At 40.7% G+C, this 17,759-nt stretch overlaps 1 protein-coding gene across 3 annotated transcripts in view; it reads left to right on the top strand.

Moving 5' to 3' along the window:
* Positions 1–17,759, top strand: part of ESYT3 (extended synaptotagmin 3) — a 63,376-nt gene that overhangs the window by 34,150 nt on the left and 11,467 nt on the right. For 2 of the 3 annotated variants that reach the window (XM_038420947.2, XM_038420945.2), the window contains exons 8-18: positions 1,012–1,132; positions 2,797–2,958; positions 5,696–5,778; positions 8,892–8,940; positions 9,540–9,629; positions 11,130–11,192; positions 11,283–11,348; positions 13,416–13,481; positions 15,048–15,134; positions 15,602–15,751; positions 17,323–17,741. In XM_038420947.2, the coding sequence (XP_038276875.1) occupies positions 1,012–1,132; positions 2,797–2,958; positions 5,696–5,778; positions 8,892–8,940; positions 9,540–9,629; positions 11,130–11,192; positions 11,283–11,348; positions 13,416–13,481; positions 15,048–15,134; positions 15,602–15,751; positions 17,323–17,741 (1,356 nt within the window). The remainder of the gene's footprint in view (positions 1–1,011; positions 1,133–2,796; positions 2,959–5,695; positions 5,779–8,891; positions 8,941–9,539; positions 9,630–11,129; positions 11,193–11,282; positions 11,349–13,415; positions 13,482–15,047; positions 15,135–15,601; positions 15,752–17,322; positions 17,742–17,759) is intronic. The other variant, XM_038420948.2, reaches the window with a different exon arrangement.

The following is a 17,759-nucleotide window of genomic DNA, read 5'->3' as shown; positions in this document are numbered from 1 at the left end:
GATTGTTCCATTGGTTAATCATCATCCTGTTTTTTTAACTTGTCTGGCTTCAGCTTCCTATTTACAATAGTGTTACTGTTTTTTGTTTTTGTTTTTTTTTATTGCTCTTCAATAAATCTAGCTTGGGAAAGGGCAGTACTGGACTCAAGGCTCCAGTAATTTGCCTGCATCACAAAAAAACACCTCACAACTCGCTCACTTTCTTGGCAGTTTTAGTAGAGACACTAAGGGGTGAATGGAAGCTGAATTGCCTAAAGGTGGCTATTCCTTGAAGCGTATGGATTAAGACAAGCTGGTGGAGAAAGGTGGGAGAAGCTCATATTATTACTGTACATGCAGTGCTTATTCTGGAGATACATGAAGGGCTTCAGTCTCTAGGGCTGTCAATGCAACAACTTTCAATATAAGGATAAGCTGGGGATCAAATTCTAGACACGGGGGCTCTAACTGAAGTCACCCATGGCCTCATGCATGGATCCAAGGTCAGAAATTGTCATTTTATGCTGCTGTGAAGTTGTTACTTTTTTTTAAGTTCTCCAAACAAAATACTCCAAAATTGTGGAAACACTATGAACATGTGTACTCTTGAGGTAGTGGCAAAGATACCCCAGATTTGGACCTCTTGTTCCCCCCCCCCCCCCATCTCATCCTGCCTCATCTTTTGTATCCTCTTGTTCATTATTTAGTCTTCTAAGGTCAAATTTCCAGCCAACCTTTGTAACTGCAAGATTTGGACGCACTGCACTGCGGTTGTGCATGCAAATAGCCACTTGTATGCACGCTTCTGGATTTGCACATCCAACTCAGTTATGCATGTGCAAACATAAATTTTGTGCCCTTGCGCATGCACAGCTGGATGAGCAAGATTACCGATAGGACTGAAATCTTTCTTCCTTTGAGAGTTAAAGGCATTCTCTTTCAAGGCGTGGGGAAGGCAGAATGATAAAATTTGCAATGTCTTTTGTTGTTGAAGTCATGACTTATTTGTTTTTGTTTAAATTTTCCCTTCAGTTCAATGTCAGACACAATAATCCAAGACCTGATTGCTGCCCGGCTGGTGTTGCCAAACAGAATCACAATTCCACTGAAAAAGAATATGAAAATTTCCCACCTGCGATTCCCTGTCCCATATGTGAGTATGTTTTGAGCTGGATGACTTAATATATTGACACAAAATCATCTGAATATGCTGTACGCTAAGACTGGAGGGGAAATGAGTTGTGTGCACAGCAGGTTTAATGCATCAACCTCTAAACTGTGGGAACTAGGATAGTTGACATTGTCCACCTACCAAAACTGGTTGAAGCATGATAGCAGGTATCTGCTCAGACAGTTCAGATTGAAAACACAAGTTACTGCAATATTGAACTGTGGTGCAGTGCCTCAACTTTAGGGGAAAGCCTGCTCATACCATGTATAATACCAACCTATATTTTTCTCCCATTCATGTTTATTAAAACTGAATGAAGTCAGCTCAAATGCACAGGAGAAATCTGAGCCAATGCTGCTAAAGATGCTGGATACTGAATGCTGTGACAGTAGTAGTTGATGAGGGCTGTGGTGGGTGAAAGGAGAGGTATTTGCCTATCTCGGGTATTTCTAGTGCACCCATCACAATGGTGTCTGGGTACTCTTAATCTCTGACCCCACACTGGGAATATTGCAGCAATATCTTCTACATTCGGGGGGGGGAGGGTAGTCAATAGGCAGACTGTGGGCCAAATCTGGACTGCCAGATGCTTTTGAACGGCTCCTAAAATCTTTTAATTTACTTATTATCATTATTGTTGGGGTTCTTTTATTTTCTCTGGAGGATGGACCTTGACTATCCCTTTGACCAATAAATTTGGACCTTGACAAAAAATAGACTACCCATGTTCTACATAGACCTGTTCTGATCTTCATGTAGTATCCAATAGTTTTAAGGTACAAAAGTAGATATTGGCCAGATATTCCTCTTGGTCTTTGTATATCCTGTACATACAATAAATAAGACTTGTTTAAGAGATTAATCAGTAATCTCCCTTACCAAGTAAAAGCTTTGGGTTAATGAAGGAATATGATGAATCTTCAGTTTGTGCTTGATTTGTATGCTAACCCAGCAATTCTTTATTTAATAATGAAAGACCTTAAATAATAGGTAGGAAGGCATAAAATCACAAATCTTTTTACTAAATAAAATATTTTACAGAAATTCATCCAAAACATTGTCAAATGTAAATCTCTTAAATATACTATAAATATTCTAGATTTTGGGTAAGGAAAAATGGATAGGTGGCTGTTTTCCACCTACATTTAATCACCACATGGAAGTTGAATGGCCACCTCTGCAACAACTAATCAAAAATATCATACCATCATGCCTTACCAGTGGATGCTATTTTTTGTCCTTTCAGGCTCTGGGAGAAGAGCACATCCTAAGAGGTCTGAGCATGCTCAATTCCCTATGAAGTCAGTGGGAAATCAGGAGCTCCGCTCCTTGCAGGATCAGGCCCTTATTTACAATTGTGTGTGTCGTGTAGTGTCAACCGGAGACCTTCCCTGCCCAATTATAACCATATGAAGATAGCCTACATTAGATTGTGCCTCAGTATAAACTGCTCTCTTCTAAGTATATGAAATTGCACATTAAAGATGTTTCCTGTTTTACATCTCAGTTATGTAAACCACCATGGCAGCCTTGCTAAATGATGATTGGAATCAACACCCAAAATAGCTCATTTTAAGAGGCAATGTATTGAGATTATCAAGAGGCCTGTGTTTTCATGTTGATCTACGATGCCCTGTTTTGTTCAGGGAGTAGTCAGAGTTCATCTGCTAGAAGCTGAAAATCTTGTCCAGAAAGACCACTTCCGGGGGAAGTCTGACCCTTATGCTATTCTTCGAGTTGGCTTGGTGCAATTCCGAAGCAAGACCATTCAACGAAATCTTAATCCCATCTGGAATGAAATGTCTGAGGTATAGAATCTATTGATCTTTCTAACAATATGAAGTTGTAATGTTTATCTTTATATGTGGATTATACTTGGTTTGGGCACTTTTTTTCTTCTGTCCTTCAATAAGTGCTTGGAAGGAATTGGGGACAACACTTTTTTTCAGAAGTAGAGGAAGTAACCAAGGGGACAGCCATTTTAGCCTTGATTCTGACCAACAGGAAGGAATGGGAAGCGAATCTAAAGATGGAAGGCAATTTCAGTGAACGTGATCATGAAGTGATAGATTTCATGTTCCTAAGACAAGGAAGGAGTGAGGGCAGCAAAATAAGTACACTGGACTTCATAAAAAACAGACTTTAACAGACTCTGAAAATGGGTAGGTAAGATCCCATGGGAAGAAAATCTAAGGGGAAAAGGAGTTCAGGAGAGCTGGCAGTTTTTCTCAAGGGACCGTATTAAAGGCACAACAGCAAACTGTCCTGATGTGAAGAAAAGATGGGAAGAATAGTAAGACCAATATATGGCTCCATCAGGAGCTCTTTAATGACCTGAAAATTGAAAAGGAATCCTACAAAAACTTGGAAACATGGACAGATTGCTAAGGCTGAGTACAAAAGAGTAGCACAAGTAGGTAGGGATAAAAAGAGAGGCTAAGGCACAAAATGGGTTACAGCTAGCCAGGGCCATAAGGCAATAAGAAGTTTTATTAATATGTTAAGAGCAAGAGAAAAACAAAAGAAAGTTGTAAGTGGGGAAGGAGAGCTAATAACCGATGACCTCAAGAATGCTAAGGTGTTTAATGCCTATTTTGTTTCTCTTCACTGACAAAGTTAGTGGTGACCACGTACTCAATACAATTAATATGATCAGTGAGAGAGGTGGAATGCAAGCCAAAATAGGGAGAAAACATGGTAGACTGTTGATAAAATAGATGTATTCAAGTTGGCCGGGCCTGATGAAATTCATCCTTGAGTACTTAACGAACTAGCTGAAGCATTCTCCATTATCTTTGAGAAGTCCTGGAGGACTGGGGAGGTCCCAGTGGACTGGAGAAGGGCAAACATAGTACTTGTCTTTAAAAAGAGAATCTGGGGTACTATAGACCAGTCAGCCTAACTTTGATACCTGGAAAGATAATGGAACAAATTGTTTGCAATCAGTTTATAAGAACCTAGATGATGATGATAGGGTTATAAGGAATAGCCAGCATGGATTTGTCAAGAACAAACCATGCCAAACCAAGTTTCCTCCTTTGATCTTTTGGCCTACTGGATCAGGGGAAGCAGTAGATGTCAAATGGGAGGAGAGGGGTGTTTATCTTGTGGGGTTTTTTTAAGAAATTTTTCAAAGCAAACTAGGGAAATGTGGTCTAGATGAAATTACTACAAAGTGAGTGCATAACTGTTTGTTTGAAAAATGGTACTCAAAGAATAGTTATCAATGGCTTGCTATCCTACTGGAAGGGTGTATCTAGTGGGGCCCTGCGGGGGTCAGTCCAGGGTCTGGTACTAATCAATATTTTCATTAATCACTTGGACAATGGAGTGGAGAGTGTGTTTATAAAATCTGCAGATGACACCAAGCTGGGAGGGGTTGTAAACACTTTGGAGGACTGGATTAGAATATAAAATAAACTTGAAAAATTGGAGAATTGGTCTATAATTAACAAGATGAAATTCAAAGTACTTCCCCTTAGAAAGGAAAAAATCAAATGCACAACTACAAAATGGGGAATAACTGGTTAGACGACAATCCTGTAGAAAAGGATCTGGGGATTCTAGTAGATCTCAAATTGAATGAGTCAATGTGATAGTTGTGAGAGAGTCTAATATTCTGGAATGTATTAACAAGAGTGTTGTATGCAAGACATGGGAGGTAATTGCCCTGCTCTGCTTAGCACTGGTGAGGCCTCCGCTCTGTCCAAATCTGGCACCACACTTTAAAAAAAGATATGGACAAATTGGAGAGAGTCTTAGGAGAGCAACAAAAAAATAATAAAAGGTTTAGAAAACCTGACCTATGAGGAAAGGTTTAAAAAACTTGGCATATTGAGTCTTCAGAAAAGAAGACTGGGGGGGAGACCCTGATAATCATCTTAAAATATGTTAAGGTCTGTTACAAAGAGGATGAGGTTCAGTTGTTCTTGGTGTTCACGGAAGGTAGGATAAGAAGCAATGAGTTTAATCTGCAGCAGGGGAGATTTTAGAAAGTGAAATCCTTTCTAACTGTAAGGGTAGTTGAGCTCTGGAATAGGTTTCCAAGGGAGGTTGTGGAATCCCAATCGCTGGAGACTTTAAAGAATATCTTAGGCAAACACCTGTCAGGGATGCTGTAGGTTAACTTGGTCCTGCCTCAGTGCAGGGGGTTGGTCTTGATGATTTCTTAAGGCCCCTTCCAGCTCTACATTTCTGTGATTTCCCGGGTCTATCCGTTCCAATACAATTAGGCTATTTTTATGTTACCAACTGAACGAACAAGTTAACTAGTATCTTCAGAACCCCTTAATCAAATGGGCAGATGTTTGCCCTGCAAACTTGACCCTGGTCCCTGAACTAACACACCAGCTTGAAAATGGATTATATGTATGTGTATTTTAGACAAGATGCAAACACATCATGCTTATGCTGACCCTGCATTAGCGCATATTTCCTCAATATACCCTGAGAAGTGCTGCATTCTTGTCACTAGCCTGAGGCTTTTAATGTGGCCTGTGAATGTTTGTATGTAAATGCTATGACTCTCTCTTCCCACCCTTGCAGTTTGTTGTTCATGAAGTGCCTGGTCAGGACTTAGAAGTGGACTTGTATGATGAAGATCCAGATAAAGATGACTTTCTGGGCAGGTGATGCACATAATTTCCTATTTTTTTTTCTCTTTTCAATAGTACATGCATGATCAATTTTTAAAAAGCAGTCCCCTGTAAGAATAAAGGCATAGACAGTTCAGTGGTGATGTAAACCTTATGAGAAACGTAGCTACTGCTTGTAAAATAACTTTGGGCGGTGGAACCTTCCTCTTCTAGGTTTCTAGTTCTAATCCATCCCAGACTAATCATGATGATGAAGTCCCTACATTTGGATGCTGTCCGATCACTGATGTATGTGAAACTAATGTGATGCTCTCAGTCAGGTTCCTAACAAAGGGGGGTCCCGGTCATAAAAACAACCACAGCATTTGGCATTCAATTTTTGTTTTTTGCCATCCTAGAAGAGACCAAGAATCTGAAATGACCTGAAGCCTGAGCTCTGCAAGCCAGGACTGAAGGGCAAACTTGCATTGCTACTTCATGAGCTGTACCTGTCCTGCGGACAGACAGGATATCAACATGGCAATCTTAGATAGCAGCACATTAGGGAAGCTTTGCAGAAGACAACTGAGAAGAACAAAATCCCACCTGCCTAAGTACAGTACATCAGAGCTGGCTTCTTAAAAAGACGTGCTTTACATTTATGAAGCACTTCAAAACATACTACTCAATTTGCCACCATCCAAAAATGGCATGCGACCAAGATCCAAAATAATGTATTTGTATTAATTTTGATGGAATGAATGGCCCAAAGAGTTCAAGGTGTTAACATGAGCCTGTCACTGTCCAACATGAAACAAGGTTCGGGGTTTGGTATACAGAATTTAGTCTGCTTACAACCATGGCACAAACACCGTTAAAAATCTTTTAAACTTTTTTTATTGAAGATACTGAAAAGGAAAAATCGTTAAAGCACTTGAAATGGGAAGTATTAGCTAAGGGTTTCTTAACATCCCATGTTCGTTTTCGTTCTCTCTCTAGCTGGATAGTTTGTAGAGAAACACCCCTCCCCCTTCCTCCATTTCACAGTATTAAAAATGATGCTCCTTTTTCCTGAAAGGACAGATATTACGTTTAATTGACATGGGCTGGAGCCATTACTGCTGTTTAAAGCCCGATCCCATTTCCTAGAAGACAAAACAAGGGGGGCACGCGCACATGATTTGGGGGGGAGAATATCAAAGATATCAAATATCAAAGAGAAGACACCTCTTTGGTGTTGGTGTTGCTGGAGAAATGCAGGCAAGGCACGCAATCCTTTATTAGCCACTCTGAGGCCTTGCAAACTCGCATCCGGCTGTTTAGGAGGTTGCCGTTAGCTGCCTTTTTGGTCACAGGTTTACAGCCGTGTTGCAAAATATACAGTCATGGCCAACTAAGCCAGGCTGTCCTGAAACAGGAGGAAAAAGGAGTGAGATAAGAAATAAGGTGGGGAAGGAACAGAACCATGTCTGTCACTGTCAGACAGAAAGACATCTTGGGTGATGAGTTGGTATTTAGCCAGAGCCAGTGGAGGTGGCAATGTCATCTGGGCTTCTCTCTCTGGCACAGTCTGTCAGCACATCTCTTAGAATCAGGATGATGAGGGCCCAACTGTGTTATGGAAAATCCCAGGAGACAGTGGGGTGGCAATTCTGATGGTAGAGCTCGCTGCAGTGGTTGCTGGCAGGAAGCTTTCTCTTCTGCTAATTTGCCCCTAAAAGGGAGTGATGTGTGGAATAGCCCATCCCCTTGTTGTTTTTGTCCGCCAATTAGCCTAATTCTGACACCAGTTTTGGTTCACGGATTTTCAGTTGTTTGTCAACAATGGTAAAGACAAAATAGATGGCTATCAATGTCCTCAAAGTAGCCATAGAATGGATAAAGGAAACACTAGAATTAGTCTGTCATCTTACCTACCTAGGAAGCGAGATGTGCAGTGATGGTGACATCATGCTAGATGTCAAGCAACAAATCTCCAAAGGGGCAAAAACTCTTCCAAAACTTGCAAAGTTTTGGGAAAGTAGCATGATTTGCACTGATACAAAAATGATTTTTTTTTAATGCCAGCGTCATGTTTGTCCTCCTTTATGGAGCAGAGCCATAAAAATCTCTAACAGAAATTGATAAGATGACCAACTCATTCCAAAGTAAATGCTTGCAGAAGATCTTCAGAGACCACTGGCAAGAGTTTCTTGCAAGATCAGAAATTCTAAGTAGAGCAACCCAATCTAAGGCATTAAATATGGTAAAAAGACAACATGGATGCATTTAGGACATGTTTTAAGGATGCCAAGAACACTACTTCCACTGCAAATGATATGGAAATCACCTAGAAAGAGGGGAACCTAGAGAAACATATGCAGAACGAGAGAGAAGCCAAATCCAGCAACATGACACTCAGAAGCCTGAACAGTCCAGCAAAAGACCAAAATAAATCGTGGAAACTGGTGGACGCTTTCTGCACCTGAGGGTTCTGGAGGAGAAAGAAAAAGGTGGTGGTGGTTTCCAGTTCCACTTTTCTTGTTTACCAGGCACGATCTTAAGAGTCCTTGAATTCTATAAATAGGCCTTTCTGTTTATAATAATTCAGTCTGTCTCCCATTTTCATATTTTTTCCCATCAACATTTGTTATAGTGTATATTTGTTTTATCAACTTTCACTAACAGTTAAGCTCACAATTAGAGTATATTTGTAGGCCCAATTATTACTACTGAGGGATGCATAAATTCATGCAGGAAACTTAACATTGAGGGATTAATTCCTTTAGTCCAAATAATTGTCTCTAAACCACCTTTTAAAAAAAAAATTGATTGTGATGCACATATCTCTGAGCACTAAAAATGATGGACCCTCAAATTTGTGTGGAACATCGGTAACAGACTAAAATAAAATAAATGGTGATTCCAAAAATGAGGGACACTTGAGTGATTCAAAGGGTCCTTCAGATGTGTTTTATAAGCATTTCCACAGGGAGAAGATTCATAAAAGCCAAACATGTTCAGTTACACATGCTGAGGGTAACATGTAGCTTTTGTCCATACATGAATATTTCACCAAACAGATCTATAATGGAATCCATCTCTTGTCTATTAATTATAATATTCTGTTCACCAAAACATACAGAGTAGTAATGGATATTGTGACATGTTCACTTTTTGTCTTGCAGCTTACTTATAAACCTTGCTGATGTAATGAATGACAGAATTGTTGATGAGGTAAAAATTTGTGGTCCGTTTCCAAATGTTGTTATATGGACCTTGCATATTCAGTGATGTTTTTGAACACTTGCTTGTTAGTTATTTTAATTTATTACAGGAAAGGGAAGTGACAGCTGGTTACTGTTGCTCATAAAACTTGAAATACCCAAAGGAATGGCTTTTCAATTAAACTGGCAACTCCTGCCAGCACAGTACAAACTCAAGTGCTATTTTTCATTTGTGTTGCATATGCAGAGTGTGTCCTGAATGTTTGTACAATTCTCTAAATAAATCTTTCTTCCTGGGCAAAGAAACAATAAATTGTAGTATGACACTTTTGTTCTGGAATCCAGCACAATGCAGAGATTACTGCCACCAGTTTCCAGTACTTATTCTTATTGGTATTGTTAATTCCATATGATGATCAGTATCTTATTCAATATGTTAATGTTTCAAGTCTTTGTTTCTAAATACACTTAAGTAGGTCAGTTTATGCATAAATTAAGCTCAAAATGCAATTTAAATTGGCACTTGTACATAATTCACAGTATGATTGCAACACAAAATGTGTCTTTCTGCAAACAGTTCTCAGGTTGTTTTTTATTCTCTTCACTTAGTGGTTTCCCTTAAGTAAGACTGCCAGTGGACACTTGCATTTAAAGCTCGAGTGGCTTTCATTAGTAACTGACCAAGAAAAACTACATGAGGTGAGTTTTATTTGTTTCAGGTATTCCGACATTGTATATCAGTCTGATAGGCTTCTTTGCAGAGGAATATGACCCAGCTATGAACCAGAAGTAATCTACCTGGAGTTTATATTTGTTTGACGGAGCTTAGATATGAACTTTCCCCAAGACTGAATTTGTTTGCATCAAGAGAGCTCATCTAATTCCTGATTAGGTTAAAATAAGGAAAATGATGCAACCCTTCTTACTTTTTAAAAAAGTAGTAGCATTTGACAGCAGTGGCCCAATAATCTCTCTTCTCCCTGCTTCCTTCTGCCACCCCCAAATCACCACAATATCTGAGCCCCTGTACATAGCATAAACCAACTTCCAACAGTGAAACTAGTTTGGGGCTGTGGCTATAGAACACTGTAGTAGTACTCTTTTTCTCTTTCTCCCCCCCACCCCCCCATGGGCTAGTTTGCATCACTCTCATTTTCAAGTGTTCCCTCTTGCCACAATTCAACCAAAACATGTAAGCACATGCTTACGTTCCAGTGAAGCCAATGGGACTTTATACATTTGAATAGAGATGGACACATCCAGGTATAAAATTAAGCATATGCTTGCGTGCCTTGCTGAATGAGGGGCTCAGTTTTTAGTAAAGGAATTGTATAGCACTGAGGTCCTGACATTGAAGACTAAACCCTAATTGGCCACACTTTCACTATACGTTTTTTGAGAAGTTGAGTCATTTTGAACCTTTCAACTTCATTTTAAATGTGTGTTAAAATGGTATTACAATTGTAATTAGAGACATGCTACACATCTTAAAACTTCCATCACCACTGACTGGATTGACTTGATCATGTTCTCACTAATGTGTATATTTTGTGCCTAATGTATTTAAATGTGCACATGGCAAATCTGATGAGGAAAGACATCTAGATAATGTGGACTGCAAATTGATGATGTGCAAACATGGAGAACAGAACCTTGCTGGCCCTGGAGCCATACAATATCCTTACGTTAATCTAAACCTTGATGACATGGCAATGAATGAGTGATACAAGTCACTCCAGTTGTATTTGGCTGTTGGCCACATCCAGTTTCTCCCTAGTCACTAATTTCATCAGGCTACAGTCATCTGACCTGAACATCACTTGTCTTGAAACAAACATGTTCTGGAACATAATTTGTGCACCCAGCTTCATAATTCTCCTCACCTCCACTCCGCTTTTGGGGTGCAGATCTAACTGTGTGTGAAATCATCTTGCTCCCATTAACTTTAGTGACACAACTGCATTTGAATGGGAGCAGGATTAGAGTGTACAATGCTGTGGTTTCCGCTAGTGTGACCTCAATCCTTTTTGAACAGTTATACATTGAGTTGCATGCTCCTAAATGCCAGGTTTTAGGAGCAAATTGAAAAGCTGTTTGTTTCAGTCTAGCAACTCATGTCTTAGTAGGTACCCTGTGCATTTGTGCTCCACCATGGTTTTGTCCCTGATGAGTTTTGTTTTTGTTTTCTGATCTTCACAGGATAAGAATGGTCTAGCCACAGCATTGTTAATAGTCTATTTGGACAGTGCTTTCAACCTTCCGGTAAGTACAGTAGTAACAAGCAGCCTATGCTTCTAATGTTTTTTAAAAAGTAGCACTAACTATTGTAAAATATATTCTCCACTGATACAGAAAAATCACTTTGAATACTCAAATGGTGAATATGGTGCAAAGAAGTTAAACCAGAAATACCTCAAGGTAAATGCATGTATTTTCTCAACACCCCATATGCTGCATTACACCATATTTAACAGGTTGGGCTGGTTTCCACTAAAGGAAAACCATTTTAACTATCTCAGAAATTGCAGTCTGAATAACCACTGTTCTCTACATCAGAGCCATCCCTGGTATAACTCCATTAGCTCCATCAATGGATACAGCCTGCTGCTTTTGTGATTTCATTTTGACACTGTGTAAGTGAGGGAATGTGAAACAATAGAATACTCAACTACATTCTTACCAAAAAAACCCAACCCCACCATCTTGCACAATAAGAGAACCCAGCCATTGGACTAATTCCTACCCTCATATTCACAGCTGTAAGGCTTTCTACTCTTATGGTGTCCTTGCAGTTCAATCTCTGCAAATGCCCATCCTTCCAAAATGGGCTAACAGTCATTTTTCCCCCCCCCCTTCCTCAGAAATGGTCACTGGCTTCCTGTCTGCTTTAGAATCTAGTACAACCCCTTTCTCTTAGTATTCTCTTAGCTACCCTACCATATTGAGCTCCTCCTTCTTTTCCCTTCCACTTATTCCCTGTACTCCTCAAATGTTGTGTGTCTGTAAAGCACCTACCTCTCTTAGCTTTCTGTAATCCGACCAGGACACATCTCCAACTATACCCGCTTACCCTTCTTTCAAACCAACTGTATATCCATCCCACAGAATCTTGAGTTAATCCCATTTCTGATCGGTTGACCTCAAGTGTGCTGAATTACACAACATAGACGATAAGATTTCTACATTACTGTGCCCATTGGATTCAATCTTGCTTCCCTTCAGGATCACTCCGAGGCTATTTTTGTTGTCAGATACTTAGGACTCAATTCTCCTTTCCCCATCTATCTTCACCCACCCATCTTATTTTGGTCATTCCACAGTGGGCAGTAGATCCCTTTTTTCCTATGTTTGTTTATTACCTATACCAGAGTTGCTCAACGACCTGTCTGTGGACACAGGGAAGGCAGCAAGCCGGTTCCTGATAACAAAAAGGTTGAGAAACACTGACCTATACTACAATAAGTGGGGAAATCTTGCACAGCCTTTCAATAGGAGTCCAAACAGGATCCTATGGGTGTTCTTCAGCAACAGGGAGAGGTTGTTGATGTGAGGGATATATTGTTTCCTTAATAGTACCATTGTAGGCTTTTTGAGTGAGAAACGATAGCCCATGGGGGGCCTCTGGGTTTTTTCCTCTCTTTGCTGGAGGCTGCTGCTGGAGGCTCAGTGTTATCCATCTTGGGAAGGAACTATCCTCTATTGGAAAGGTGCATCTTGTCATGAAGTTTCAAGGGCAGGCCCTCTAGCTGCGTACACAATGAATCCATATTCTAGGAAAATCCCTAAGCTGGGGCCTGAGCTTTAGTGAATTGTGGGTAGCTTATGAATGTGGGAATCTTTGCTGACGGGAAGAATCTTTATCTGTTTTTATTTTTTCCCCACTTCTACATTAATAGCTGCCATCTATTTATATCCAGAATGCACAACAGTTTGGCTTAAATCTGAAACTTGGATGGCGGAAGTTCAAAATATGGTGGTTAAGTTGTAGCAGCATGCCATGGAAATCCAAAACTTAAAAGTTACTTAAGAATGGTCTAGAATGTAACTTACGTTTATATTCAAACTAGCACATGATTTGGCTGTCGGTTTTGTACCATTTTTCATTCCTTACTGCATATGTGCCTTCCCCTGCAGACAGTTACTCAGTTCATGCTGAACTGACAAAGTTGGTAAGGTGGTGCAAAAATACCTGAGCAGTATCTGGCGCAAGGAGGTGGCCAGACTACTTGTAGGTAACCATCCTCTTTGGGGGGGGGGGGAAACCCCAGAATAGTGAAGAGATTTCTGTTAAATATTTTTAGAGTGGGATTTAGGAGACCTGGCTGCTTATTTCCAAATCTCAGCTTGAAAGTTAAACGTCAAGTTAGGGTTGCTTTTTTTCCTCCCAGCTGAATATTGCAGATTAGCTAAAGCAGAAATGGCTTTGTATTGCTGGCTGAAAATGACTAACTGTCTTCTCCCTTCTATTAAAAAATGGGGAAACAGAAGATGGACCGAGACCCTTCCTCCTATGTCCAGCTCACAGTGGGTAACAAAATTCAGAAAAGTAAGGTGAGAGGCTGTTGAATCCTTTTGGTTTATCTTAAAACATTACTATTTACATGAAGCTATTTTGATGCTTAGCTGACTTTAAAAAAAAAAAAAAAAAAAAAACTAGTGAAAGTGATCCATCAGTTATACATGAAAACGGCTGTATGGCATATAGATTACATATAGGATGACTGCACTACTTCAAGCATGGCTTTAGGTTTGTATTTCAAGTAAAGCTTGAATTTAGAGGTAGCAATTTATGTTTTTAGCGTCTGCTGTACAGACACATTTTATGTGGTGATTGACAGGTCACATGGGCCAATACAAGCTTGTTACCAGAACATAGTGGCTTGCCAAATTTTTTCATCATGTGGCTCGCGTCTCTGTAGTGTGGTCATCGCATGGATTACATCCCTTCCCTCTGGTGTCAGGCTTGTATCTGCCCCTGTCATCAGAATAAATTCTCCTCCCTATTATATCTGAAACAAATTCCCATCAGTTTCTTTCCTTCACCCTCAGCAAAATTAAAATGAATCTCTTCCCACTCCCCTCCTGGATCATTTTCCTCTTTACAATAAAAATCCACTTGCAATAAGTTTCTTCTCCTCAGTTAATCAGTTCTCACCCTGACAAACATAATAAATACCTGCTCAAGTCAGTCCTTCTCTCCCATTAACTCCATTCAACTTGCTACCCTACAATCACTTCTATCACAAATACATTTCTCTCACCTCCCAGACAAATTGGAGTGAATCCTATTCCTCATGCACACAAACTCAATTTGCCTGCACTGAAACTCAAATATTCTCCCATTATGCCTGTTCCACCCACCTCCCCGCCCCCAAGAAATTTGCTTTTACCCTAATCCTTGCCCCTTCAGATGCCTGCAGCCCCTTCCTAGGTTCTCCCTTCAGTTGTCTTCTGCCCCTTTCCCCGAAACCAATTCTCCCTTCTCGGAGGTCCTTGGTGCTCCTCTTTTCCCCCATTCCCAGCCAGTGGGCCCTTCTGGCTGTACTCTGGGGTTGGCTGAGGCAGCTCTCTTTGCCTCTGAAGTAGTCATGCACAAGGGGTTAGAACCTGCAGTATCACATACAGACCATTGGATGGGCTTCTGTGCATTCCAGTCTGAGAATCTCTGCTTCAGCCTCTGTATCCTTCATTTCTACCAGCTGTACCTAGTGGAATTCAGTGCTGGTGACTGTGGAAGCCGCTTCCTGTTCTCTGTGAGGTTCCATTTGGAAGCAACTAGTTTCCTTTTTATTTTGAAAGGCAGAGAAGAATCCTGATGATGCAGGTCGTGGGAACGCTAGTCAGAGCCGATTGTAACCCGACTGACCTGTCTCGGCACTCTTACGTTCTGCGGAACTTGTTCTGGCTTTGCCAGCCAGTGACCTTGTTTCTGTGCACTCGTCTGACCTGGGAATTGCACTGTCTTTATGGCTTGGATGTAGCATCTTTTGGATAAAACCACAACAATAGAGGGATTTCCAATCCTACATCACTGTCCTATGTCTGTGTAGAAGTCCTAATAAACACTTGGACAAGAACAAAAATCTAAACTACCACAATCCTCTTCTCTTTCTACAGACCTGCAACTTCAGTAAAGATCCTGTGTGGGGCCAGGCTTTCACCTTCTTCGTCCACAGTGCACAATCCCAGTCGCTTCATTTGGAGGTGAAAACGGGAGTTCTCCCTCTGCCGTTTCTGAATTTATAGTCTGTCTTTGCCTGTTTACAGTGGATGTGATGCAGCCTTGATTCAGCTTCACTCTGCCTGCCTGCTAGGATTTGTGTTTGAGCTGGAACAGTCTGTGGACTTACGTGCTCCCTTTAGGGGGAGGAGGACTGAAGGATTAATGAATTCTCCAGCCCCTGCCAAAATCTGTGTCCGTTCTACTGCTGTGGGGGTCTCCCCAGTCACAGAGAGATATGTGGGATTTGCCCTTAAAATACATTAACTGGTTGTGCTTTCTGGAATGTTGGCATGGCCTGTCTGAATGCATCCATATTCAATAGTAGGCCCTACAATAGACAAACGTCTTCTTTCCACATTTTGGCCTGTTAGGTTATTCCAAACGTCTAGCTTTGCTGTATACATAATACATACCATCTTGCCTTCTAATAAAAACCTCCTCTTTCCAGATAAAAGATAAGGATCAGGAGAATGCTCTGGGAACCTTGGTTGTATCTCTCTCCCACTTGCTAAAGGATTCTGAGATGACTCTTGATCAGAAATTTCAGCTGGATCATTCTGGTTTAGACAGTTTTATTAAGATGAAACTTGTGTTGCGGGTATGTTGTTCCTCTTTCATATACCTTTTTTACTCTGATTTCCCCAAAGAAGCCTTACTGTCACTGAAATAAACCTATAAATCTCTACTCCATGGCCTGTGTAGATACTTTTTTTTAAAATCTGTACATCCCAACAAATAATGCAACAAACTGCTAGCAGTTATGAAATTATATGCTCAGATTTAACTGCAACTCAACAGAAACTACGTTAATCTGTCCTGAAGGATAACACCCAAACTGAAGGTTTCAGAGTAGCAGCCGTGTTAGTCTGTATTCGCAAAAAAGAAAAGGAGTACTTGTGGCACCTTGGAGACTAACAAATTTATTTGAGCATAAGCTTTCGTGAGCTACAGCTCACTTCATCAGATGCATTCGGTGGAAAATACCCAAACTAAACTGATTTGTATTTCCTAATTTAGTCATTGCGAACAAATATAAGAACTACATCAGATTGAACTCGTGTACTGTATGTGCCCTACCCAAAAGGATAGGATTTTTTCTTTTACAAACTGTTGCCAAGTGTTTTCTTAAATATACACACTCTGTTTACTTTATCATTTAGCTGCAAGACTCGTGTGCAAAATGATGTAGCAGCAGTAGTTTTCATATAGTTAAGATTGAAGCTAGCTTCTCAGTGTAAGCCTGATTTCTCCCCCTTACTTCCCCTAAAAGAAACTGGTCCTTCTGAAATTTGGTATGCTGCATTTCATCCCAGTTAGAGGGGGTGTGTGTGTTTGTCTCGTGTATTGTCCTCTTCTCCTCTCCCCCTCGGGGTGGGGAAAAACTGGTAAAAGTCAAGAGTTTTGAAGGTATGGGCCAGTGGTATTTTCTTGTTTTTGTTTTGTTTTTTTACTTAAAGTAGTGATCTGATTTTCAAAAGTGCTGGACACCCATGAGCCCCAGTGGCAGTTTAGGCCACTTATATAAAGGCCTGAATTTGCATTCAGTAACCTAACCCTAAATGCTTCCTCTCCCTGCCCCCAATATTGGCCATGGTGTTTTGAACATTTTTTCCTAACCTCTGTTGGCCCGCTGGCCACCTTTCCTAGCAGGAGTCGGGGTGCTATAATGCTAGTAGGTACACATATGCACAGCAAGCGATTAGTCCATACCCCAAAGCTTCCAATTTCAATAGAGAAGATAGGAAGTAGATTCCCATTTTCCAGATAGGGGAACAGTCACAAAAACATTCCCTATTCCAATGTCTCATAGGGAGTCTATATAGCAGAGCTGGAATTAGAACCCAATTTTAGTGCCAGTTCAGCACTTTAAGTACAAAATCATCCCTTTACTTGCACAGGGAGAGAAGGGATGAAACGGGGGGGGAGTGTAAGCCACTGAGAGCAGCTTCCTAGAGTTTGGCAAGTGTCCTAAGGGCAGTAGTGGAAGCCCCATTACTTAGCACATATCGTATCTAAGAACTCCTATGAGACAATCGTGCTGGGAGGATGGTCTAGGATAATCTAACAGGAAATCAGTAGTATTGTGCTATTCAGAATGAGCATGCACTTTAATATTGGCATTAATCACTAGCTGACTTTTTTTTTTTTTTTTTTGTATTTTTGTTTTAGGTCTTGTGCATCAAGGAACCTGATCCACAAAGCAACTACACCAGTGTTAATGCCTTGAAGCAAGTTCCTTTACTGGCAGCAGAGAAGGGAGGAAACCAATGCAAAAATCCCCTACCATCAAAACCAGAACCCTCCAAAATGCCCCACGTGAGCAAAGACTCTGGAGTGCCTGAATCCAAAGAAGCTAAGAAGGAGAGCAATGCAGATCTTACTGGATCAGAGAACCCAGCAGGCCCTACCATAAATGAGACTATCACTGAGCTTAATGCACCAGCAGGGGCACAAAATCTGGAAACCCAACCACTGGAGTCTTTGCCCACAAGAACACTGGAACACAATGCTGCCCCCAGTGTTGCTTCATTGGGCTCTCACGCCTCTTCATGCTTTGAATTAGATCACAGCTATCCCAACCTTCTTAAGTATGTATCTTCTTATGC

This window comes from Dermochelys coriacea, chromosome 11, assembly GCF_009764565.3.
Source record: "Dermochelys coriacea isolate rDerCor1 chromosome 11, rDerCor1.pri.v4, whole genome shotgun sequence".
Classification (NCBI taxonomy): domain Eukaryota; kingdom Metazoa; phylum Chordata; order Testudines; family Dermochelyidae; genus Dermochelys; species Dermochelys coriacea.
Note: the sequence above shows the minus strand (reverse complement) of the source record. Positions and strands in the feature narration are given on the sequence as shown.